The sequence below is a fragment of the Prinia subflava genome, chromosome 7, assembly GCF_021018805.1.
Source record: "Prinia subflava isolate CZ2003 ecotype Zambia chromosome 7, Cam_Psub_1.2, whole genome shotgun sequence".
Lineage (NCBI taxonomy): Eukaryota > Metazoa > Chordata > Aves > Passeriformes > Cisticolidae > Prinia > Prinia subflava.
This window is the reverse complement of record NC_086253.1, coordinates 11,494,192-11,520,299: the sequence shown is the minus strand read 5'-3', so window position 1 is coordinate 11,520,299 and position 26,108 is coordinate 11,494,192. Positions and strand designations below refer to the sequence as shown.

The window sequence follows — 26,108 nt, the reverse complement described above, 5'->3', positions numbered from 1 at the left end:
TGTAGCTGGTACTGCACCATGACAAACACTGCGGAGAGTGTAATTCACTCTGGCTAAATCTATGCTGTCTTTTCTGGCCTTGTTGGAGTGAATTGCTGGCCCGTGTCACCCATACAGACATTGCCCTAAATATCTGTGCTGGGCAGATCCAAGCTTCAAGCAGTTCCAGTGTTGATTTTCCTGGCTGCTGAACCCACACCCAGCTGCAGGTTTGAGTGGGGGAGCACACAGATCAAACTGCAGTGCAAGCCAGCGTGACAGCAGTGCTCCAGCTCTGCCTCCACGCCTGCACCCAACTAAGCTGCATGAATAAAGATTACAAAGTCAGCAACATCACTTGGATGGAATAAACCTTATTAATCCAAATCTTCAAGGCTACCCACAACACTCATCTGACTATCACTGTGAATAAAAGAACCAAATCCATGCACAGAAAGACAGAACTATATCCTGTTTAACAAGGGGCAGAGTTATGCTTTAACAAGGTTTACCCCTATTCACACTCGATTCAAGGAAAAATAAATAACACAAGCGACAGACTAAGAAAGAGCAATAATTTCCATGGTAATTCTAAAACTGTTTCTAAATGAGTTCTGTAAAAAGATTAAAATCATCAATATTCACAATATAAATCCTGAATTGCTGGAGGTTGAGAGGAAGAGTTACTTTTGGAACTCTTAATTTATTAACAAAAGTACTTTTGTGCTTTTCTTAATAAGGAGAAATCAGTGAACTAGACTGACCAATGGTGAGTCTGAGCCAGCAGAGTGGTACTTGTTTGCTACATTCTTCCAATTAATACCTCAGGCATTAGGGTCTATTTCAAATTATATTTGAGATTCATGTTTTATGAAAGAAAAGCTAATAAATAAATTTCTTTTTGGCAGATGAAAAATTACAGTTTTCTCTAATTTTGATTACTGAAGAACAGAGATACTACTTTTGCTAAGATGAAAAAAAAAAAAAAGCCCCCAAAATATGTTTTCATTATCTGCAGAGGACTTTTCTTTAAAATTATTAAGAAAAAAAAAGGGTTCCTTTGTGCTCTGTAACAAACATTTCACATGGCTATGATTCAAAATGTTTTATACTGCACTGTTAATTCTCATTATTCTTCAAATATCATATTTGAGGACATTAATACACCATTAACACCATTAAGTTTTTCACAGAAGTTAAGCTGTATGGAACCAAATGGCACAATTTGGCCATGTAAATGACCAGATAGTGCAGGTCACCTTCTGCCCCGCTGCATCAGTGCAGCTCTGCTGGCTCCACCTGTATTTGCAGGCCTAGACCAAGAGAGGAACCTGTGTCTCTCCAGAAACCTGGAAGTATAAACAACTTTTTATTCCTTCCCAAAACAGAGATATTCCATAAAAAGGCAGGGATCAATTCATATGCTAGACTTGTCTGCATGCAACCTGCAATATGCCTTCATCTACCACAGAAGCATTTCTCAAAAAAATTAGGGATCATGGAGGTGAAACACATCCTTTAACACAGTTTACCAAGAATAGTGGATTTTGTTTGTTATTTCTGTTAACTGTTAAATCAGTAAAACACAGAACAACTGAATTAACCTTGCAGTTGAGTAAGAGAGTGGCACCACTGAGTCCTGCAACTTTTTGTTCCTCGCAGGAATAAGCAACCACACCAGGCAATTCACTGCTCCGAATCAGATCCTGTGTGGCTGATCCCAAAGCCCTCAGACAGCCAAGGGTATCAGCAGTCCTGTCACTTTTACCATTAATCTTAAGCACAGGTAACATCAAGGGAACTCTGGGACTGAAGGACATCCTCTGCCCTCTAAAGCACAGAAGCCTCTTTTATCCCCCTTCCCCCAACCCACGATCTTCTTGCCCTGTCCCCAACAGGCTCTGTCTGTACAGTAGTGCAGGATCATGTTTCTCCATCCAACCCATCTCCTCTCGCCGTGCCTCTCCCCTCTCCTCAGAGCTGCTGCAGTTGCTGTGGGAATAACACATTTTCCAGACCTGACACCTCCTGGGCAGCTGCTTCCCACAGCTGCGGCAAAAGGCAATTAAGATAAAACACAGCCCCGCAATGAATCACAAGCCCGACCAGATCTCAGAGGTCATCGAGTCCATTCCTCTGCCCCACGGGAGGCTCGGCTATCCCCATGGCATTCCTTACAGACATCTATGTCACCTGCTTTTAAAAACTCCACTGATAAAAATTACACAAGCTCCCTAGGCAACATGTCCCAGGGTTTCACCACCTTTGCAAAGAAGTTCAATCTTTCCTCACAGCTCACATTTTCTAAGCATCAGATCTTTCTTCTCTCTTTCTTTACCAGTCTTAGCAGATCTTTTCTATTTTCTTCACACTCACCAATTAAAGCAGTTTGCTTCAACAACTACTTTTGAAAGTGATTGTTGAAAAATTTATTGTATATTGCAGCTGGAATTAAATCACCTTTTTCCACTGTGCAACCACAACACAATTTTAAATTTAAAAATTATTCATGTTCTGTTTGTTTTAATGCCGTGTTGTAGTTGTGCATATGCAACAGGAGACACAGGGCCAGGTTGTCACTGTTGTCATATGTATGTCTATAATGCCTATTACCAGAAACAGTACAACAACAAATTAAAAAACTGTTGAGATTTAAAAGGCAATTTCATTTTCCATAGTCAAGGTAAAGCCACATTTGTTACAGATAATATTGTTAGAAAATAATGACCTATCAAAGAGATGAAATTTTACTTTGCTCAAGCAAGCAGTTTTGCTAGGAACACATTCAGTCCACTAGCAAGAGCAGAGCAAGTCAGATTTGGATCACAGCTTTCCTATACCCTGAATTCATATGTCATCTGACTGTTTGGGCTTTTTTAAATCAGTGAAAAACTAAAACAGGAAGAGAAGTAAAGCAATACAGCAGTTAACCCGCATTTTTATAGTTATTGCTGGCTTTACTTTCCTCAGTGAACAGTTAGAGGAAGAAAGTACATACAAGGGTTAGAAATAACTCCTTTTATAAATCAATTTAGTCTGCTGCATGGAATAGCAAGGACAGAGGACACCACTTACCAAGACTTCAATACTCTGAAAACGAACTAAAAATTTGGTTATTTATGACAACAATAAATTGGTAACTTCTCTAATACACTGGACACAACATAAAGCATTTCTTCATTTTAAACGGTGGATTAAGAAAGCCAAAGAAAAACCTGGAATGGACCCCAAAGAAGTATAACAAGGTAACACATTATTGCCTTTCTATTGTTGCTGCATACTGCACTTAAGACGTCACAGGACCAAATACAAGGCCTGTGAAAGGACTACAGGCCTTTACAGATGAGAAGTCTTAAAGTTCCTTCATGAAGGCAAATCTTTAAACAAAAAAATACAAAATCCCACACAAGAACAAACAAAGCACATTTCAAGCACCAGCTTCACTAATGTATTCATTATGCATTTTAAACAAAGTGTATCAATGAGAAATTAAAATTCGTGATGCTCCTCTTTGATCTGAAAGTCTCCTTGGAAAAATTTCACAGATAAATCCATTCCCTCATGACTTCCAAGATCTTTTAGAAGGTGTGGCAATGTCAGATATAACAGATGTGAAGAATTCTATTACACCTGACAAACTCTGCATTCCCAACAAGAATCACACCAGTCCAAGATGAAAAACTAACACTTTGCTACTGAAGATTTCAAGAACAGATGTCAACATATTTCATGATGACTTCTGATCACAGGAAAATATAATACAGGTCAGCACTGATATTCAAATTGTATTTTGACCCATTTCAGACAAGCCCTTCCATGTGCAATGACAGAAGAACATCCTTATGATCCAAGTATCAAGTGAAGATAAAACATGAGAAAAATTTAACACTTGCCTCAGCAGTGTTAAAAAATACTGAAAATCTGCATCTAATTTTTAGAACACTCATGACATATAAAAGGGGAGAATATGGATTTGCAAAATCCACAAGGCATTATTTTCCTCAGATTACAAAACAGAGATACTTGAAAATTCAATTTTTAACATAGCTGCACCTCTGAAATTCACCATGTATCAATAACACTGCAGCAATTACACTGTGCATTTTGCAGAATCCAAGGCATGAATTTACCAATTTAAACAAAGTTTCTTCAAACAAGTGACCACATTCAAAACATCAATCATCACTGTGAAAAAAACATTAACCATTAACCAAAACAAATTTGAAAATCCACCAAAACATGATCCAGAGTGCAAAGAATGTCCTAGAGGCAAGATTAGCAAGCAATTACACCAGTTACTGGTAGCAGTTACAGTACACAGCATTTTTAATTTTTCTTCTGAAAAATCTGCCTTGTGCTCCCGGTATGACAGAATCACCCTAATGATTTCTCCAATCTAAAACAATTCAAATCATCAATAATCAAGAGAGCATCAGCTGATCACGTTTCAGGATGCAGCATGGGAGTATTAAGTGACTGAGCATTGATCAAATGATGACAGAATCCGGAGACTGTGTTTCAAGGAGTATTGGTTGACCCTGATGTTAAGTATGTTCATATTATATAAGCCTACATTGAGTTACTGTTTCTGCTGCTGAAAAGTGCTGTTAAAACTGCACATACAAATGTATTTGCAAAGTCAAGCACCCACAAACACATTTCTTCTGTTCAATCAATCTTAAAATGGCCTACTCTTAAAACAACTTTCTGGCAAGGAAGCACAGACCAGTACCTGACCGAACCATTTCACGCTGTCAAGGTAAATTCCCTCAGCATTTAATGTATGTCATCTGCAGGAAAATTCCTTTTTATGTAATAACCTGCAAGTCCCTGAATGATTTAAAATGAAGGTGCCTTTTCTTTTCTTATGTACCTTGCACAGACACAGGGGATGGCAAGAAGGCAGCAGCATTTCAAAAGATGATGCCTACATATCCCTTCTAAATGCCTTCTAAATGTATACAGTTCTCTAGGGAGCAATCAACTGAGCAATGTCTGTAATGCTCAGGATATAATTACCAAAATGAGATGCATAACCTTTATTACACCAGCAAACAGTTAACTTTACAGCTTATTTCTTTTACTTTGGTGCTCTCAAACCCTTTTTTTTTTTTTTAGTGATCAAGTGCTTCCAATCCTCTACATTGCAGCTACTGTGCATTCAATGCCAGGTGCTGCACACCTCACTAGCAGAAACTCAGCACAATGCAAGACCTTCTCCAGCCCGTGTAGTTTCACATACTGCTGTAGCATGACAGAATGTCTTTGGGATTTAGCAAATTCAGACAGATTCTGTTGCTACATCCCACAGAAAAACGCCTTGAATGTTCCCCTGTTTAAAAAAAGAAAAAAATGCACAGCCTACATCTCCAAACATGACAGTGCATTCCTGGCATAGACTACGCAATGCAAGAAGAGAAGAAATGACAGTATTTATGTTACCTTCAGTCACATAGTTGTGGTCTCGCAGAAAGCTGTGGTTAATTTTCCGTGTGTCCGTGTCCTCGCCCATTTACAGCAGGATTACTCAGCATGCCTATCCGCAGTGGACTGATAGCATCAGCAGAGGTCGTCACAAGAGCACCATCCATGCTGCCACTGCCTAGCAGAGGCGGGGAACACACCGGGCCACTGAGCACAGCATAATGAGAGCTATTGAGGCAGCGCAGATTGGGGAGGGGGATGGGGGGGGGGATAACGAGAGGAAAAAAAAATTTTAAAAATCCAAAAAAATAAAAGGTGGAGGGAGAAGAATAGCGGGAGAAAGCCGAGGAGAGAAACAGCTCGTAGAAATTACGGCTGCAGAGAGGCAGCGAGGCGCTTGAAGGGAAGAGCGGCACTTCTCGCGGAGTTGAAGAATAGCGCAGTTGCGCGGCGGGCAGGGCCGCGCTGCAGCGGCGCCGCCCGGAGCGGGAGCGCAGCGGAGCCGCCCGGAGCGCAGCGGGCCCGGCCCCGCCGCTCGCCTCTGCCGCAGCAGCGCTGGCCCCTCCCCGCCCGCCCGCCCGCCCGCCCGCCCGCGGCCCCACCGCACCGCATCTGCATGGAGCAAAGTGAAAAATGACACTGCAGGTAATTATCCCGGCTCCTCTGCCGGGGAGAAACAGAGGGAGGGGATGAGCGAGAAGAAACTTCAAGGTGATTAAAGGCGTTCGCATCGGCGCGTGCTGCACACGAACGTGCGGCCACGATTTTGTGCCAGTCGTGGTGTGATCTGCAGCAAAAGCAACAGTCAGCCAGCCCCTATAAATATTACCGAAATCGCCAAATATCTGCCTGTGCAAAGGGATTCGTCAGAGGCGAGGCAACCGTTCAGAGGACGAAAAATAAAACAACTGTTATTTATCTTTTTTATGCCCAGTTTTGTAGATAAATGGAAAATTACAAAGTATTTTAAAACAACCTCTCTGGTTTCCCTGTACAGGAAAGAAAAGCTGGACAAAGGGAATGTTTGCAGGTCATTGGTTTTCTTTCTGCTACTCTTTCAGTTCATTATCCCATCATCTTGGAAAAGCAGTGTTGAAGTATGTATACTCATAAATATGAAATAAGTAAAGAGGAAAATTACTCACTTGCTGTATAAAATAAAGCTTGCTCTTTAGTCCAAATGCTTAATGTTCTATATTACAGCAAAATTCTTTCAACTGAACAGACAAGCGGTTTCCTTTAGCTTTTGGTATCTATTCAAGAGACCACAAACTGTTTGCTGCAGAAAGTATGTATTCAGAAAAGGTAAGCACCACTGAAGTCTAAATATTTGAATAGAAAACAAATGGCTATATACCAAACCACCACTACAGCATGATGAGGGAGTCCACAACCACAAAACCAATTGAGGAGAGAGAATCTTGTGCTTTAGGCCCTGGAATTGAACATGGAGAGTACAATTCAGTTGCCAGCATTACTACAGCATTTTGTCTACCACTGGATGAATTTTTATTGCTTTTTGTTTGTTTTTCTTTTTTTTTTTTTAATGAACTAGGACATACAGTTCTTGAAGGAAAATTCAAGTGTCCTGCTATTCCTATGAACTGGCATGTGACTCTGAAAAAAGTAGAGGACTATGTAAAAACCTGCTCAGGGATACACATCTAATTTCAGTATGAAGCAAGGCTGGGAGGGAAGGAAGAATAGCAATAGAATCACCTTCTTCTTCTCACTAACACAGTAAAATCAAACAGAACCATCTCCAGCCTGACAGGTAAATACTGTAAAATTTTCACATTTGAGCAAGTGGGAAAGTAAGAGAAGTTATTCAGTACTTGAACCTGTACAGACCACATTTTACATGTATGTGAGGTTTGGGGGTGACAATATTGGAAATGTTGTTTCTGCATTGACAGCATCAGTCACTACTGTGGCGGTACCAGCAGCTCACCAGTATCTGCCCTATCCTCTTCAGAAAATAGGAAGGAGGCCTTGCAAATACTGATACTTAGTTTGGACAACATGGTTCTTATCTACGTGATGGAGCTGGTTTATTTTGCCCTTCCCTGACATATTATGATCTCACCTTGGATTTTTCCAAAGACAAAAGAGTCTATGAGCATGATGCACTGCACACAAAATCCCAACTCTGCCAGGGTCCTTGGCAAAGAGTACAACCACCAACCAGTTCACTCTCAGCTACTTAACAAAACAGTTACATCAGTCTGGGTCAAGAAGGCACCTCCCTTCAGCATCTGTGCAAACTGCCTGGCAGTACAAAAGTTTGTCCAAATCCCTTTGTAAAGCCTTCCTGCCCTCCAGCAAATCAAAAACTCCAGTGGTGACCAGCTTCCAGCTAGCTATAACTCCATTTACCACCACTCCCTGAGCTCAGCCATCCAGTCAGTTTTTACCCAGCAAAGAACACACCCATTCAAGCAAAGAGCTGCCAGTTGCTCCAGGAGAATGTTGTGGCAAACTGTGTCAAAGGCTTTACTAAAGTTCATCATTTAGTTCATTACTAAAGGCAACATCCACAGCCTTTCCCTCATCCACTAAGAGGGTCACTTCACCACAGAATGAGATGAACTGGGTCAAGCAGGACCTGCCTTTCACGAACCCGTGCAGCTGGGTGTGATCCCCTGATTGTCCTGTGTGTGCTGTGTGATGTTGCTCAGGATGATCTGCCGTGTGACCTTCCTTGGCACTGAGGTCAGGCTGACAGGCCTCCAGTTCCCTGGATCCTCCTGCCAACCCATTTGATAGATGGGATTCAGGTTTTCCAATCTCCAGTTAATTGGGGCCCGCTCCTCCCTGTTACCCAGGGCTGCTGGTAAATGATGGAAGGTGCCTCAGTGAGCCCTTTCTCCCTCAGTCCCCTCAGCTGGATCCCATCCAGCCCCACAGACTTGTGTGTGTCCAAGTGGTGTAGCAGGCCACTGATCATTTCCCCTTGGATTAGGAGAACTTCATTCTGCTCCCCATCCTTGTCTTCCAGCTCAAGGGACAGGGAACCCAAGAACAATTGGCCTTACTATTAAAAACTGAGGCAAAGAAGACGTTAAGTACCTCATTTATTTCCTCATTCTTTGTTAATGTTGTTTCCCTGTGCATCCAATACAGAATGGAGATTCTCCTTAGCCTTCCCTTTATTCCTGATGTATTACAGAGTGTGGATTCCGCTGTGAAGGTAACACTGAGAAGCTATTACTGTGATGACTTCTAAAACTGAAAGAAATGTCACCTTGCAGGGCATTTGATCCCAAAAATCAAGCAGCACATTTGAGTTGGAACAACTACGCAGGATCAACTTCTTTCTGCAAATACACAGAAAATGAACCTGTGTTTTGTCCTTTCTGAGAAAAAAAGACCATATGGAAAACTTATTATTGAAAAGAAAGGTAATAAATTATGCAAATGATAAGTACAATCTCCAAAAAGTCACACTGACAGTCTTTAAAAAAAAAATTAAAAAACCCACTAGAATAATTTTCTTTGTAAATATCTTTACATTTATGTGACCAAGGTAGGTGAGAGAATTCTGCCCTTCTTGTTCCTGCTCTTCAATGTAAACTCGCCAATATCTGTGCTTTATTTGTCCTCAATCAGTTCAAACTTTACAAATGCTATGGTCTGTCATTTAGAGCCTACACTGGTAATTTGTTAGGTGTAATTTAAGCAGTTAGAAATGTTTTCATTTTTCCCAGGAGCAAAGTGGACATTTTTTTTTGTGAAGTCAAAATTGTAACTCCCATCCATAATTTTCTCCACTCACCATTAAAGAGGCTCATGGACAACTTCCTTAGGCATCACATCTGGGTCAAATCACACTTACCTTGTTCTTCTTATTTTTAAGTTAAAAGAATCTCCTAAGGAGGAACAGAATGAAGAGGAAGCCTTTAACAAAAACCCTAGACAATATTCCCAGTGTGCATGCAAATGCTTTCCCTAAGATTATGAGCCAAATCCTTACTGTGTGGCAAATATTAGCACTCCACTGACTTAAGTAGGTCAGTTCACATGAGAAAGATTAGCAAAACTCTGCTCTGAATTTGTAGCACAATGCAAATTTGTGAGCCAACATTTGCAGATAACTAGCTATGGCATTTTAAAATGCTACTTATTATCAATCCCACCTATAACCTACATAATTTGATCTGGTCAAATACCCAGGGAGAAGGTGGTGAGGAAGGAAGCTTTAATCAAAAGTGTAAAGTTATTTGGACTTTCATAGTAGTTCAAAATGCTACTTATAAAACAACCCTCTAATTGAGCTGAATACAGTACAAACAGAGAAATGAAAGTGTCCTATCTTAAAGAATTTATAAGTAAACTACAAAATAAAAGAGCTACATACAGATCAGCAGCGATATTTAGGTAAACAGTGAGTCAGTAATGAGGATGGAATCCTGGTTTAGAACTTTCTTCAACATAAAGTCATTAGAGACTGTGGAGAGAAGCAGTAAACTGGTTTCAAGGGGTTGAAAAATAACGCATAACAAGAATAAAACAAGCTTAGACATAAAAGGAGGAGAACCGGCCAGCAGGTCAAGGAGGATAGTAAAAGGCAAGAGCAGGCATGACACAAATGCCAATACAGACTGTGGGTATCAGTAAAAGAAGAGTTAAAAGGTGCAAAACAAACACAAAATGGATCTGTGCCAGGAGGAGAAAAATTTCATAGGACAGGGAAAGAAAATATTTAAAGAGATGAATAAACCTACATTTCCCTTTGTCAGAGTTTTGGGCAGAAGAATCAGAGAAAGAGGAAAGTAGAAGGGAAAAACAAAACAAAAAAGTCAACCAACCAACCAAAAAAAAAAAAAAAGCCAGAAATTGAAGCCAGAGGCAGCCAGTACCCTGAGGAAGGGATCAAAAACCATTTATGGTACAAATGGAACTGGGAATGTAAGGATTAGTAACAGTGTAGTCGAACAGTAAGGAATTGAAGAAGATGAGAACAAATCTTTGGCTGAATGACTGTTGATCATGTTTGCTCATCACATTTCCAGCAAGAAGCTCTGCAGCAGAAGAGATGGAGGAATTAGGCATTAGAAGGCAGTTTGTCTGGAAGGTTACAGTGTAATCCTGTTTATAAACACCTGTTGAATACATGGCCATCCTCTTTTGCTCCTGCACAACATTTATGTTCTTCTCTTAAACACATTTTCCTGAAGAGTCTCTATTTAGCTTTGTCAGACACTAAAAGCACAACCTTTTAATAATTAAAACTCTCAGTATCTGAAATAGAACATCATCAGGTGCTCCAAGTCTCCATTTTACTACTGAATTCATCACTCCATCTGAATTAGAATAATTAAGCTTGAACTGCAATTGAAAGAAATAGTAGTGGAATACTTAAATATTTTCTTCATCCAACTAAACTTCTAATATACAGAGCATTCTGTACTTCATTTAGTAAAATACAGTGGCTTTAAATTAAATGAATTTTCAATTGGCACAGAACTTTAATTATTTGTAAAGAACAAGTGATTTAAAGACTGTGAAAGTAAAAAAAAAAAACCCTTAGAAGCTGCACAAATTTCACCAAAAGCAGACTATCTTAAAATACTACCTTAATTTAATGTTTGTGACATCAGAGAAGGGTTTTAAGAGCTTTGACAGCATTTGCTTCTAACCATATCCTACCTAGTACCAGCAAACTGTGCAAAACAATGCAAAATTTCTTCAAGTGAAATAAGGTAACACATACAATTAGTCAGCTGCAGAAAAAACACAGCAAAATATTTAGCCAACCCTTGACAATCATAGCTCATTGCATCTGAATTTACTTACCAACAAAAAATGTTTATAAGCCAGACATTGTCTCCCTTTTACATATGAACAGAGATGTAGAATGCCCTGCTACTGACTTCTCCAGTTAATTGGCAAATTAGTTTTGCTGTTCATTTATTTATTCATGATGCCCACAAAAATAAGATTATATAGTACAGTCATACTTCTGCTCAAAATACTTTCATTTAAAAGGACAAAGCAACAAGGAATTATAATGTGATAAAAAACTATTGCCCTAGTCTTCTTCCAGCTCTCCTCAGCTTGGCAGAGGACTCAGAGCTCTCAGCCAGGTATAAGACAGCAAATTCCCTCCCTTAAGTTTGTGTAGTTTTCCTTCACAAGCCCTTCTGAAGTCCTTTTTGTATTTGGTTAATAGACAATACAATATACATTATATATACTACCATGCAGTTCTTTTTTTGATTATTTCTGACAGCTAAACAAAAGCAAATAGATACTGCCAAAAGCTAACATGAAAAGCAATACAAGAAAAATTATATCAATCATAGCTCTCAAGTAAAAATTAATTGTGTCTTATTTTAATATCTCATAAGTAATCATTTAGGATCTTTACATTTACAGCATTTAATTCATATTTTGCTACAGTCTTCAGTTACATTCAATATTTAATATTTAAAATTATGATGCAGCCCAACAATTTTGAAAAACATTAATGGCTGCTATCAGAATTGGCAAAACACTCCATTATTCAAAAGGGGGAAATTTCTTTAACACACTACCTTTTGCTGTGTTAAATCTAAAAATAACACCTGCCCAGAAGAAGTAATTTATTTTCAACCTACACACTCCAGACACAGAGTAAAACTAATGCCTCCCAGCAGCTAGGGATTCTGGAAAGCAAGCAATTAAAAGTTATCATTGAGTAATTGAAATTACAGAAGCCGATTTCTGTCGATGTCTTTCACCCTCTCTGTTGGGGTGAACATTGTGTAAGGATCCTGGGCTGAGTCAGTGCTTCTTTCAGGTTTGCAGAAAGCCAGAGCACAGGATGGACTACACAGCATGCCACAGTTTTTCACAGAGGAGCCAGCGGTTTTACTCTTATTTTTCTGCGATGTGCTGATGAGAGTGGTGAAACTAATCAATATGAAGAGCTCTGGGGCTGATTTAATGATTTTTACTAACTGAGAGAATGCAGCCAGGATATTTAAACATAAGGGTTCTTGCAAGAAGGCTCCCTGAAGCATGCCCTGAGCTATGACACTCCTGTGCCCCCAGGAAGCCCCTCTGGGGCCACTGCATCATTCTGGCTGCCATGGAGGTCTCCCCATCCTACCAGAGCAGCTGCACACCACGAGCCTCCCTTAATCCAGTCTGGAAACCTACCCTGGGCACTGCTTTCAGGTGTTTGCTATGAAAAAAGAAAGAATTTGAAAACATAAACAGTTCCCTATCCACTGGCCTGAATCAGGCCAGAGCAAGCCTACAGCCAAAGAGCCGGAGCTGGGATAGAAACAGCAACTGCATCTTTGCCTGGTCCTTTTGTGACATAAAAATCACATCAAAAACAAGTCCTGCAACCTATCAGCCAGTGAGCTCAATGAAGCAGGTAAGGAGAGGATGAACGGATTCCAGGAGTGAGTTCTGCACACTCCATGGGCAAGTTTTAATTTGGCAAATTTCAGAATACTGTAACAGATTTCAGTGGGATCTAGGTTTAGCAAGAGATGGAAAGCAAGGCTGCAAAATCATAGGGAAAGGAAAAGCAGAAAGAACAGACAAGATGCCAAAAGGAGATGCTGGAAGTTTTCCCAGAACTTACTAATTTGGAGATTAAGCCTATTCAATGACTGCAGCAGGAATGGGAAAAGTGGTCTGAGGGAAAGAGCACAGGATGAAGAATAACAGACCAAGCACTAAGGCCATCTGTGAGGCTTTAGTCACATCATTTATCTTCCTTATTCTTTTTCACTCTTCCACTGCCTTTCCTAACCAAAAAATTACAAGAGCATAAACACTGTCTTCTCTACTGCAATCATCTCATGGAGACTGATGCAGGACCCTTGGGCAATGCTGATACTTATGAGACACTGTTCCTAGCTAAAGAAGCTCATCTGTTTCTAAAATAAGCTTCTGTGTCCTCTAAAACACAAGGCAGATTATTTACTCCACTGCAAACCACACCACAGTGAAAGAAAAAGAAAACATAGGAGAAGGGTTCTAGGTGAGTTTCACATAGAAAACCTCTCTGTGACAGGGCCTGTCACTGTGCCAAGTAAGCCAGGGACCCTGGTGGACAAGGAAAACAGAGCCTGGAAGAAAGTAGGCTTGGGGACAAGTGTTGAAACAAATGCTTCCAAGTTAGCCCTTAACTTTCTACAGAGGTTACTCTGCTCCCAGATTTCTCAAATTGAAATGTTAGTACAAATATAAATATATTCCAAACAAGAAATACTATGTTAGGTTTGCTATAATTGCATCAGATGCTGGAGAAAGCCTGCTAGTAAACTTCTAATTTAGTTTAGTTTTACAAATACTTTATACAGGTATTAACTCACAGCATCACTTGTACATTGCCTCATACCTAATGTATGAGACAGCAAATACCTTGTTACTGCTGTTTGGTGTGTATGGGTCACTTTCTCTCTAAAGGCACACCCTACAACAGCATCCACTCTCCAAATTATCCCACAACTCCAGTGAAGCTCACTACCCTGTTCTCCTGCTGTGCAGGGGAAAAAACTGTTTAAATGTATGTCTTTTAAAGGCAAGCCTTTAAAAACATGCTGCATATAGTTTATTCAAACTAAAATTTTTGTGTTACGCCCTTTCTTGCTCACCGAAAAGAGAAAATCTACCCACACTACTAAAAACATACAAATTTGTAAAGCAAAAGTAGATCCTAAGAAGGATGGTTAAAGTTCTGCTGGAAAGGGCTGGAAACCATGAAGGAGCTGTTTCAGTGGCTGTTGATGATGAACAGATCACAGGCACCAGAGCACACAGCGCCAGAGGCTGCTGATGGGGACTGTCACAACAGTGCAGCCTCAGGACAGAGCTGTGTGCTGCCTCCCCAGCAGGACACCCAGCACACTGTCAGAAATGCTCCCAGACAAGACCTGTCACTGCACAGCCAGGCAAGGCTGCAACTACAAAACTAACTTCATACCCTAAGACAAGATGACCCACATCTCAAACCACTTCTGCAGGTGTCAGGCTCTGGAGTGGGACACAAAGCCTGCTGAGACTGAAAAGCCTGGAAGAGACTAAATAAGAGCCTACATAAATATACATGGTGCAAAATAGTTATGAAATTTTCACTTGAAGGGACTGAAGAATCCAAAGGAATGTTGCTTAAAACACAGATGAGAAAGGGGCCTGATAAAAGAATTTATAGAGGGATACAGGCACTGTCAGAACTTCTTTATACTGTGCAGACACATATGTGTGCATATTTATTCAATGAATAAACTGGGAAGAGAAGGAGAAAAGCAAGTGAACAGTTCCAAACCCATGCTAGGGGTCATATTCATCCTTCCTGAATAGCAATGGACCAAAACACACATTTCAGCAGTACCCTGGTGTGGCATTTGTGTGGTCGGGCTACTACAGTCAAACCACAGAGAAAGGAAAACACTTTCTAACACAGCTTCCAGAACTCAGCATTTGGAAAAGATTAAGCCAATAAGATACAGAAATCTCAAGAGATGGAGCTTGAACAACTTCAACAGCAAAAATAATCCAGAGGAAAGAGATCAAAGCAAATATAAAGAAACAAACTTTCCACACAAAATCAAGTGAGGAAACAGGAAATTCTTTTAATTACTCTGGCTTATCATAAAATATCAGAAGGTGACTGATAATTTGTAACACATCTGAAATATTTGTTAGGAACTACAGTGAAAAGACAAGGAGTAATTGCAGGTGCAATTTGGTGCAAATTGAAAAGGGCGCAAATCGAAAGAGGAGAAATTTAGGTCAGACATTACACAGAATGTAATGCCCATTCCAACCCCTTAACATTCTATGATTTTTCAGACTTAAAAAATGAATTAAAAATCAAATCAAACTAGCAGATTATATTCACTCTCACATTAAAATGCAAACCACAGGCACTCTTTCTAACATTTTGCTAATTCAGACCTCAAAATATTTCAGGTAATAATAATTCAGGAACAATTCGTGCCCATGGCAAGTCTATTAAATAAAATCAACATACAGGATCATTTATTACTGATTTTGAATTCTATACACAGTCATACAAAGCTGGCAGTTTGAAGGGAACTTAGCCAAATAGACTATGTTACTCACAGGACCACAGAATAATAACATGGCATCTTGACAGGACATTCAACCTCAGTCCTTCCTTTCACCTGTGTAATTTATTAATTCAGGTATAATGCAGGCAGCTTTTTCTCCAGCATTACCTTACACCACAAAGTGTGGTTGCATATTTCTGTGTTCTCCAGTAACTAAGGTGACATGCAAATCCAGCCATCTGAAGCACCTGCAGATCCCAGCCGTCCTGGGCCACAGAGGCAAAAAGGAAAAAAGGCAAAACAAAAAGCTGTTCTAGAAAATGATACAGTGCTAGACTTTTTTCTTGTACTTAATATTTACTGCAATATTGCTAAAACAGCCTCAAGAGAGAGGAAAATAGCTAGTTATAAACAATAATTTTGCTGTTAGCCTTTCCTTCAGGTCATCCCAATATTTAAAATACTGTAGCATCAGATGTACACTAACAAATGCTGCACCTGCTGTAAGAGCTGAAATAATACTTAGTTGGCAAAACAAAAGCTAAAAATAAAATCAAGCTATTTAAAATGGAAAAAAAACAACTCACAGGAAATAAATTCATAAACACTCAATGGTGTGAGAAAAAAAAAAGTAATTTGTTTGCAGAAATGTAGAAAGAAAGCTAGTACTGAATGACATTAAAAGTTTGCAAGACACATTGAACCCAGAATTTTGAGGAGTATGAAATCCCAGACTACATTGCAGTAAACAGCAAATGCACCTAAAGGTTCTGTTCCACTTCTGGCCATCCTAATACCAACAGCAGCAATCAAAATTCAGAAAAACAGAACAAATCACAGAGGTGATCTGACATTGGAGTTTGAGAATTCCAAAGTAAACAAGGACTGAGAAGACTCCTGTAGGAATCAGCTGAAAGGAATGGAAGCACAAACATCAAATGAAATCATTTTTATTTTGGCTCAAGACATAGTAAGTGCAAATTACAGGAAAACTTACAAGGGAGAGTACAAGTGGAATGCTATTAATTGATTTTGCAACCTAATGAAGGACTAAGCACCTACAAATTAAGTGCTGCAGTGAAAACAACAGCAGTGTCTGTCCCCAAGAAGAATTTGGAAACCTGGGGTAAAGTGCTTTGCCGACCCAGTGTAGAAACCTCCCACGTGAGGGAGCTCCCTAGAACCAGCACCCAGGAACACAAATGTTCAAACATTCTTTCCAGAGCTTAGAGATCTCAAATAGGGTCACAAAGGAGACATGCTTGCTGATACAAGGTCTAGACCCTGAGTATGAGTTTAGCCCTAATAGGTGCTGACACTGAGTATTATTCCCTGAAAAAAATGGGAGACCGTCCTACCTTATTATATAATTGTGTATTCATATAAGAAATACAGTATCATTTTCTTTAGTTCAAGAAATAAAAATCTGGGTATGGATATTTACCATATTTCCTGCTTAAGTTGCCCCAGGCATTAATAAAAAATGTATTATTTGTAGAATCAGAAATTATCCCAAGTAAAATTAACATATCTGTGTCTTTGTGATGGAGATGCTCACCATGGCCAGGAAATCTGAAATTTTTGAGCCAAACCTGAGGTCAGTTTCAAGTTTTTGCACTGACTATTACTTTGTCTAGGGTTTTTGTTACAGGCTTCCTCCTTATTCTGTTCCTCCTTAGGAGATTCTTTTTAACTTAAAAATAAGAAGAACAAGGTAAGTGTGATTTGACCCAGATGTGATGCTTAAGGAAGTTGTCCATGAACCTCTTTAATGGTGAGTGGAGAAAATTATGTCTGGACAGGAGTTACAAATTTGACTTCACAAAAAATGTGACAGAAAAACAATCACCTGAACAGGATCTGGAACCAGGTCAGAGAAAATTCAACCTGGCAAAGGAGAAGACAGGAGCCCTCACCAAACAGAGGCCAAAATTCCCCAGCTTAAGCTGCTGTTGGAGAAGAAAGGTCTGCTAAGCAAAACCAGGACCCAGTGCCTCACTAACGACTTTAACAAAAAAGAAGGGGAGGAGTGGCCACTTAATAGTACAATTTTTGCTAAACTCTGCAAAATTATATTTAACCTGACTTACAGCCAGACAGGGATTAACACAGTTGCTGAGCAAGCGTAAATGCTGGGCCTTAGCACATCTGTAGTCTGTAAGAGAATGAACTAATTTCAACTAATGAACTGCTGAGCCAGCGCCATGCAAAGACCAAAGCATGGGAAAGGTAATGCAATAATGGTATGCTTAAGACAATTATAAATCAAAGAAAAGAGAATGATGTCTCTAAGCTTCACCTGGGGAGGCATGAAGAAAACTATCCCTGAGACACCTAAGGGCACAGTGACCAGTGATCTGTGGATGGAACAGAAGCAGTAAAACAAGTGAGTAATCTGGGAAAGGGAAGGGAGCTGTAGTTATGGCAGTTTGGCAGGAATAAAGGCAAATTCAAAAGTCAGCATGGTGGGCACAGCAGAAGAGGGTAAGCACTGCAGACCCCAGCAGTAGAAAACTGACCTTTTGTAGAGACATCAAGGTTTTTCTCTGAAAAACCTTGATACACCAGGAGGGATGTCCTTTGTTGCCTCATGCCATGAGTGCAGGCTGTAAGAGAGGGGGGATGCTGTATCTTATGGGTTGGGAGGGCACGAACACCTTAAAGTCAAGATGTCTACCATAATCACAAAATTACAGAATCACAGAATGGTTAAGGTTGGAAAGAGTGCTGGAGGTCACCTGGTCCAACCTCCCTACTCAAGCAGGGTCCCCAAGAGCATTACTTGGGATTGCATCCAGACAGCTTCTGAGTATCTCCAGAGGAGATGAAATTACATATGCTAATGACTACAGGCTGCTCCTCATACCCACTGTCATTTGTGTAATCTCTTTAGTTACAGAATCCCTCCGTCAACACCCCCACTGCCACTCTTACCTCTTCACACCCTGCCTCACGGTCTGATTGCTGACACTGCTCGTGATCCTGACTCGTTCTGATTATCCCATAGCTAAGTGCCACTGATTTTTAGTTGTCATTGCTTTGCTTTGCCTATAAACACTGTTGACCTGTATAAGCTTTAAAAAATCCTGTCTCGCTGTAAAATGAGAATTCTTCCTTGCCAGATAATACTGCTGCACAGCCCCTCCATCAAAGCTAACCCACATTAACACAGTGTCAAAAGCATAACACAAAGGAAACACAGGTGAATTTTCTGTTAGGGTAAATGTATGCACGCAAGAAATACTCTGAGCCTGCCTTGAGCTTTCAGAGTAATTTCTTCATTCCAGAAACTCAGTGGAGAAACGGGAACATGGTAAATTTAGCCATTTCCACAAAGTGGCACCCTATGAACTTGACTACATATATTCAAGTATATTTAAGCATATAGCTAAGGACTGTTCAGTATCTAACCATAAATCTCATCCTCATATCAGTTAAGCACTTTTATAAATTTCAACATGCAGCTATATTATCGAAAAATTCTTTCAAATAAGATGTGGCAGAAACATCTGGCAGTATGCAATTTGCATAGTTCTATTTAAAGAAATTTAATCTAAAGATTTCCTCAGTAACACTCTTAGAAGTGTAATTTCTTTAACTCCATAGGACAGTAATTAAGAGTGGCTTCTTAATTATTCAATTAATCTGTAATAAACCAGGAAGATTTATCTTTTATTTGTGCCAATGATGGGAGCTTTTCAAGTTCACCAGAAAACACATGAACAGACCAGTAATTATATACAGTATCATTTCAGAGGAAGCACAGTAAACTAGTTATTCTATACAATCACACTGTTACAGGGAAAGCTCAAGAATAAACAAGCAGATTTCAACAATAGTTGAAAAAAATAACAAAGGACTAGAAAGAGAAGCAAAAAAAAAAAAAAAAATGCAATTCTTCATTGCATTTGCCCATCCAACTCTCCCTCTGACACTCCAACATCCCACACACATTTTATGACTGATGAATTTGCCCCAAACCCCACTGTGCAGCTGAGCTGTCCAGCAGTTTGGTGTAGGCAAACATCAGCACTGCTGGTCCTGTAAGGCAACTCTGGCCAGCACAGGCAGCAGGGCTGGCTCAGGGCTTCCCCACCACCCACTCCCACCTTCCCCAGCACTGGGGACTCACAAGACACACCAGAGGATGAACAGTCAGTCTGTTCATCCTTCCTTTCCCCAGCTTTGTGGGTGCTCCCGAACCAGAACATTCAGCTTCAAGATCATTTGGTTGTTTCTCTCTTACAGTACCATCAAAACCCTTGAAAACTTTTAAAGTTACATATACACTCACAGAGAATGAGAAATACTTGTTGCCACAGCGATTATTCAAAATTCTGTTCCTGCCACCACCAGTAAAGGTTCTGCCATTAACAAGAGCCTCACTCACCTCTTCTGCATTTTATGGCCAAGACCCGATGCTATTCCATTGCCTATATTCCATTTGGAAAAAAAATCCAATTAGAATGGATTCACGACAAGCTAGACTCTGACCTTTAGTTTTGACTTTGGCTGCCTTTTGTTTGTTTGTGAGGCCTGTAATTGTTTACACACAATATAAATTGAATCTGTGGCATGTGAAATCCAGCCTCTGCAGCCTCTGTAGGTAACCTAGGGTTAGAGGTTAAAAAACATTGACATTATGACAAATTGCTGTAATTTGAGGAATAATCTGAAATCCTGCTGGGACACAATTGAGCCTGTGAGCCTAGTTGTTAATGATAATAAAAGCTGACACAGTAAAAATGATAAAATTAAAGAGAACACCCAGTAATATAAGTGCCTCCAACATATGACATTGATGATCCAGTTAAGGGGGCCAGTAAAAATACCACTGGTGAGTAACTTAATACTCCATTGCCAGTTACAGAACTCTCCACTCATTTGTGGAAATGCTTTTGTCTTTTCTGCTTACAAGCTATCTGTTTTTCATAATTTTCAGGACATGCAGTTTTCATAATATCTTCAGTAATGCAAGGTCATAATTCCATTTTCTGATTAGTTTCTGTCTATGTACCAGTAGATAAAACCTGTATTTTTCATATAGTACACCCAAGATACCTCTCTCTGTCTCTCTGACATATCATAAACCAGCTGGCAACATAAAATATAAATTGGCTAGCTGTAAGAACAGATGAATCATTAATTACTTATTCTGTACCAAAATAAGAGAGACCAATTTTACAGTATCAAATGGCGAGTGTAGCTGCTAATTAAAATTATATTTTAAAAAAATCCCCAAACTTAATGAGTATTATTTAAGATTGGGTTGAAAACTATTTTAAAGGTCATATAGCACCCCATATATATATATATTTCTGGTTTAAAATATTACCATTTCTAGGAATTTAGAGACATCAATCCTGAATTTTGCTCTGGCTTTGATTCTGTATTTTCATTCTCCGACAATATTTATATATTATGGATCAGTGCATTCCATGACAAGAACCTTAAGGTTTTTATTCTCTCATACTAAATTGTACCTTTCACAGGCCTCATGCTTCAGATTATTATTCTCACTTCACAGGATAAGGGAATAGCGTCTTCTCACAAATACAACTTACAAGACATGAACTATATGCTGCTAATGTGAAAAAAAATCACAAAATCCCCAAATCTAAAGCTAAACAGTTTCTGACATCGTTTCCTTCTGATAATATGACCATCCAGGAGTCAAGAGCTTTGTGAGAAACTGGCTGTATGATGAAGGGAAAAAAGGAATACAACAATGGACAAGGTAGACTGACAAAACCTGAGAAACCATTTGGGTTTGTTTTAGAAGTGCAAGACTCAGAAGAGTGAGTATCTTTGGACTGGTTATGGCCGTGATAAAGTCAAAAACACTGACACTTGGCTTGTTTCCAAACCTCTTCCAGCTTAATCCCTAAAATAAATACTCAAACCTGAAGACTGAAAGGTTAGAAAATGTTATGTCTTTAAATGTTCATAATTAGCAGCCAACTGCCACACTTGGTTATAATATAGAAAATGAATGCAATTAATCTGCCTCTTAATAGCAAAGTGCATTTACAATTATTTCCAGGGGGTTTTTTACATCACTGAAAGCTATGCATGAGGATCCAAAGCTGCACATGCAGCCTGTAATCTTCATGCAGTGGATTTTGAAGATAATGACTGTTACACAGAATATCCAGTGCCTTTTGGCACACTTTTATGTTGCCTGGCATGTAGGTGTTCAAAGTTTTATATTGCTACATATTAAAACATTCTGAAATTGCTATGTTTTTGTAATCTATTTATCTTTTTTTCATATTACCTTATTTTTTCATAAGATATTGTATTTTCTCTACTCCTCTCCATAACCAGCAGCTTCACTGACACCTGCCAAAGAGAGCACCAATCAATTTTCCTCTTAGTGGGATTTTCTTTTGTTGAGGTGGGAGCCTTATCAAAGGAAACAGCTTTCAAGAGCCCATCTACAGAACAGAAAGGAGAAATACTGCCCAATTGAAAATAAGGTGCAAATTAGGTTTTCATTCAGGGAACACTATTTAACCACTTCACAACTGATAAGGAAAAGCAGCATGAAACCCTTCACTGGTGTGAAGCACATCGAAGCAACAGTTCTAAGACAGCTTCTTCAAAAGCCTTGGCTTTGAAGGGTCCCTAGGATAAGCTGATTAACTTGACCACTTCTTCACCCCAAGTCACTGATCTCTGTGTGGCTTGGTAGGCTTCTGTCAAGACTCCTCATCTTTGTCTCCAGACCAAACAATTTAAAAGTTACAAGTAATGAAGTAATATTCAAAGAGGAGTATTTCTTGTCAAATAAAGCTTTCAGAAAAATGTCTACATCTAAATGTTGTAAACATTCAAACTGTAATCGAACACACGACTAATTAGTGTGAGAACTGAGATTATTCTAAACACTCTTGTGTATGGGAAATAGCCCTGATTATTTGGGTTGTCAAAGAAGAATTTTTTAAATTTTGATTTTAATTTTTGATAAGTATTAAATATTCTAAATATAAATGTATTTTCAAAGTGTATTATAACAAAGCAACTGGAATTATACAAAGCTGATGAGGGCTTTGTCCTACTTTTTACAAAAGATTTTTTATCCAGATTTTATTCTTTCTTGATCACAACAAAGCAGCATGATCACAAACAAACCAAGCTCCAAACCGTGGATTGATCCCTTTGCTAATTTCCCAAGGACCTTCACAGATTTCACAAGGACTCTCTCTTGAAGCAGGCTGATTTTATAGGAACTTTCACATGGATTATGCAAGATTTGGGCCCTTCTTGCTTTGTTCTAGCATAAACAAGCATCCACTTTGGCACACTTGGCATCAACCCCACATTTCTAAAATTCAAGTGTTTTTCTGAGCCCATGACCAGCCCTAGAAGAGAACAAAAGATGGACTAAAACTACAAAAGTTGCATAGCTTCTTATTCTGACAGTATCCTTTTGAAAATTTTTATGCATGATAAAGTGTCAAATTTGCAATTTTACTCCCTGTAAAAACAACAAACAAAACCTGCAGTAAACCCTGAAACACAAGCTATGCACAATTCAACCATGCTAAAAGAGAATATCTGGTACACAAATGAAAGAACTTTTTCCAAGATCTTTTCTGTTTAAGAAAAGCCTGGATGTGGCACTTAGTGCCATAGTCTAGTTGACAAGGTGGAGTTAGGTCACAGGTTGAACTTGATGATATCAAATGTCTTTTCTAACCTAGATAATTCTGTGATTCTTTGATTCTTTTAGGCACTGAATCTCAACTTATGATGAAAAACAGAAAATAAATTCTAGTAAAGTTGCACTGAGTTTCTACAGAGACTTACAGGGACAAGTCTTAAAAGTAATACTAAAAATAGACAACACCAACATGTAATAAAAGGTGTCATAAGTATCTTTATATATTTGCCATGGAGACATTAAAATATCTAAAGAAGCAGTTGAGATTTACCATATGAACAGATGCTCTTAAATCGAGACTTCCCAGCTTTCAAATACATTTTCTGATACTAGTGGTTAGAGAAATATGTATATTGAAGAAAATATATAAAATTTTAATTTATGTAAATATATAAAAATAAAATTATATGTATATCATTATGAGAAAACTAAAAAATAAAACTTATTTTAAAGCTTGTTAAAAGTTGCAGAAGGAGCAGCTGAATGTATCTAGTAGTTTCCAAAGACAGTTTAGAATGAACAATGGAAACCTCTTTTTTAGTAAGAGTACTTAGGTATTCTAGTGTTCATTGCAAGGATAAAGATACATTTAGAATTTATAACTAACTCAATAACACATTTGAACAGGGGTTTAGAGTTCCCCTGGGAACTTCAAGGATGAAAGAGAAGCCAGAGCAAACCACGAGATGGTTGCACAGGTTTAAAATGTTAACAGCTAAACAGAAGAGCTGAAGTTATTTTCCCTCTTAAAGCAAGCACCATAATTTAAGAAAGTCATTGCCCCCACATTTCACAGTAAGTCTAAGGACTCACAGCCTTGTGAGCAGCCTCTGCAGTTATTAATCTCAGTAACACACTTTGCACAAAGACATTATAAAGGGCAAAAGATGCAGAATTTAATATTAAATAAAGATAAAACATAAATTAATATAGCAAGGACAGACAGGACACTGACCCTACTAATACTATTTATATAGCATCTTTAATTAACTTAGTATATTTAGAACACACTATTTTATCTGTAAAACACTTGTTTCAAATCAGCTACATTTTTGGAAGATTATGGAGAGTTCATTAGAACAGCACCATCGCTATGAAACACTAAATGGAATGTTATCTTGAAGTACATTTAAGCTAGGTACATAAAATTGCACATTACATAACTGGACATATTGGAGAAAAATCTGAGTATTTACTACCTGCACAGATTTGGGATCTGGCTTTCATGTCACATCAACCAAATAACAGCTATAGTAATATTACTTGGAAATGCTGTCATAGGTAGAAAGCAGAAAGACTAGAACCTCATTTAACTGTCATGAATAAAAATACTTTTATGCAATTTTTTTAATTGACAGTTATAGTTATAGGTGTATTTCTCACTTTCATATCATGTTGGTGAGGCCTTTGTTTCTCATTTTTAAAAATACAATGAACTTCACGTAAACTTTAGTTGGGGTTACAGGACATGACCTATTTTGAAGATGCACCTTGCTTTCTACTGAAGATGTGTATTATCTAACACAATACAAATAGGTCAGTGCTTCTGTTCTAGTTCTTTTTGTTATAGCTAAAACCAGTACAGACTAAAATTAATACACACAGCAGATAAAGAAAATAGAAGTTATTACCATAGCAATGCTCAAGAGATACAATTAGGTCACAAAAACTGAGGGAAAAAGAGCAGAAGCATCACTTCAAAATCAATAGGCACTATGAAAGGATGAGTTTAGCAAAAACAGTTGTGTATTAAGCAAATAACTATACAAAGAAAGGAAAAGTTGTTCAGCAAAGTTTCAAAATTACAAAACCAGTAACTCAAATACCATTTCCTTCTAAAGCTACAACGTGCTCAATATAAAGCACAAAGTGTTCTTCATCATATTTATGATGCAACACAAGTCAAAGAGCAAAGTTTTGCAGTTTTGCCACAGTTCTCAGTTTTCTTGTAGTCACAACTGATGGTCTGAAAAAAAAAATCAAAAATCAACAATTGCAGTTAGAAGCCAGAATTACTGGTGTTACAGTTTTATCATGTAGAAAGCTAGCACAGGGATGGTGAAAGCCATGGGATGTCCTTTCTGTTCCTCATGGAAATTCCTCTGGATTCTTGTGCTGGCACATTCCCCCTCCTACCTCCTTCCTCACTTACCCAGCTACGGACACATACCCACTGTTTTAAATAGCCAATATATCAAACATATAAATTACCATTATAAAACCTCCTCACATTCCAGTTTTATGTAAAAAACATGCAAAAAGAAGAAAATACCTATACCACCACTTGAATAAAACCAATATGTGCCAATTATTTAATATGCACTGTATAGATTACATTCTCATTCCACAGCCATCTTTTGTTTTGTATCTTTCAGAAGATCAGCCCTAAGGGACAAGGGTACAATATTTGTATGCTTAGCAGCAACATTTATGCACCACCATTCTCTCACATAATACTGCTTGGAATGACAAAGTTTCCAGCCCTGTAAGGACAATGTCAACAAGATGCAGATTCAGAAACTGCCTTTCATTTACAGGAGTTTCTTTTTTAAACAGCTGTTGTTCCATTTACGAAAATGAGATTGAATATACTTGAGCATGAAGAAGAGTGAATATTCAACACTTGCAAAAGCTAATATTATTGGGAACTGCAAATAAGAGCATCAAATCAGCAGTACATGCTCAAACGTCCCTATATATCAGTATCCTGACAGGAATAGCAGTCTCAGGAGGAATATAAAGAACAGAGACAGCATAGAAAAGCCTTTCCTGGGGTCCAGAAATTTGTAGGTCAGGGACTACCTCAGAATACAGCTTCTGGATTTCTGTCAGTCTCTCCCAGATCTTTCTTCCATGAATGTGTCCAATTGTTCTTGAGCAGATGAAAACTATGAATGTCCCTGTGGCAGGAATGTTCCGCAAAGTGTTGTCTGTCAGGGAATTTTTAATAGTGTATAGGGATACTTCTGCATGAGCAATTAGAGCTCAACTCAAATATATTTTAATCAGAACACAGAAAATCT

At 38.7% G+C, this 26,108-nt stretch overlaps 1 protein-coding gene across 5 annotated transcripts in view; it reads right to left on the bottom strand.

Annotated features, from left to right (window-relative positions):
• The window catches only part of PPP2R2C (protein phosphatase 2 regulatory subunit Bgamma), a 194,488-nt gene that overhangs the window by 130,360 nt on the left and 38,020 nt on the right, over positions 1-26,108 (bottom strand). For 3 of the 5 annotated variants that reach the window (XM_063401589.1, XM_063401590.1, XM_063401588.1), the window contains exon 1: positions 5,422-5,970. The exons of the other annotated variants lie outside the window; for them this stretch is intronic. Coding sequence is in view for 1 of the 3 variants with exons in the window: in XM_063401588.1 (XP_063257658.1) it covers positions 5,422-5,491 (70 nt within the window). In the remaining 2 variants the exon portion in view is untranslated. Of the gene's footprint in view, positions 1-5,421; positions 5,971-26,108 lie in introns of those variants that run through there. 5 annotated transcript variants of the gene reach the window in all.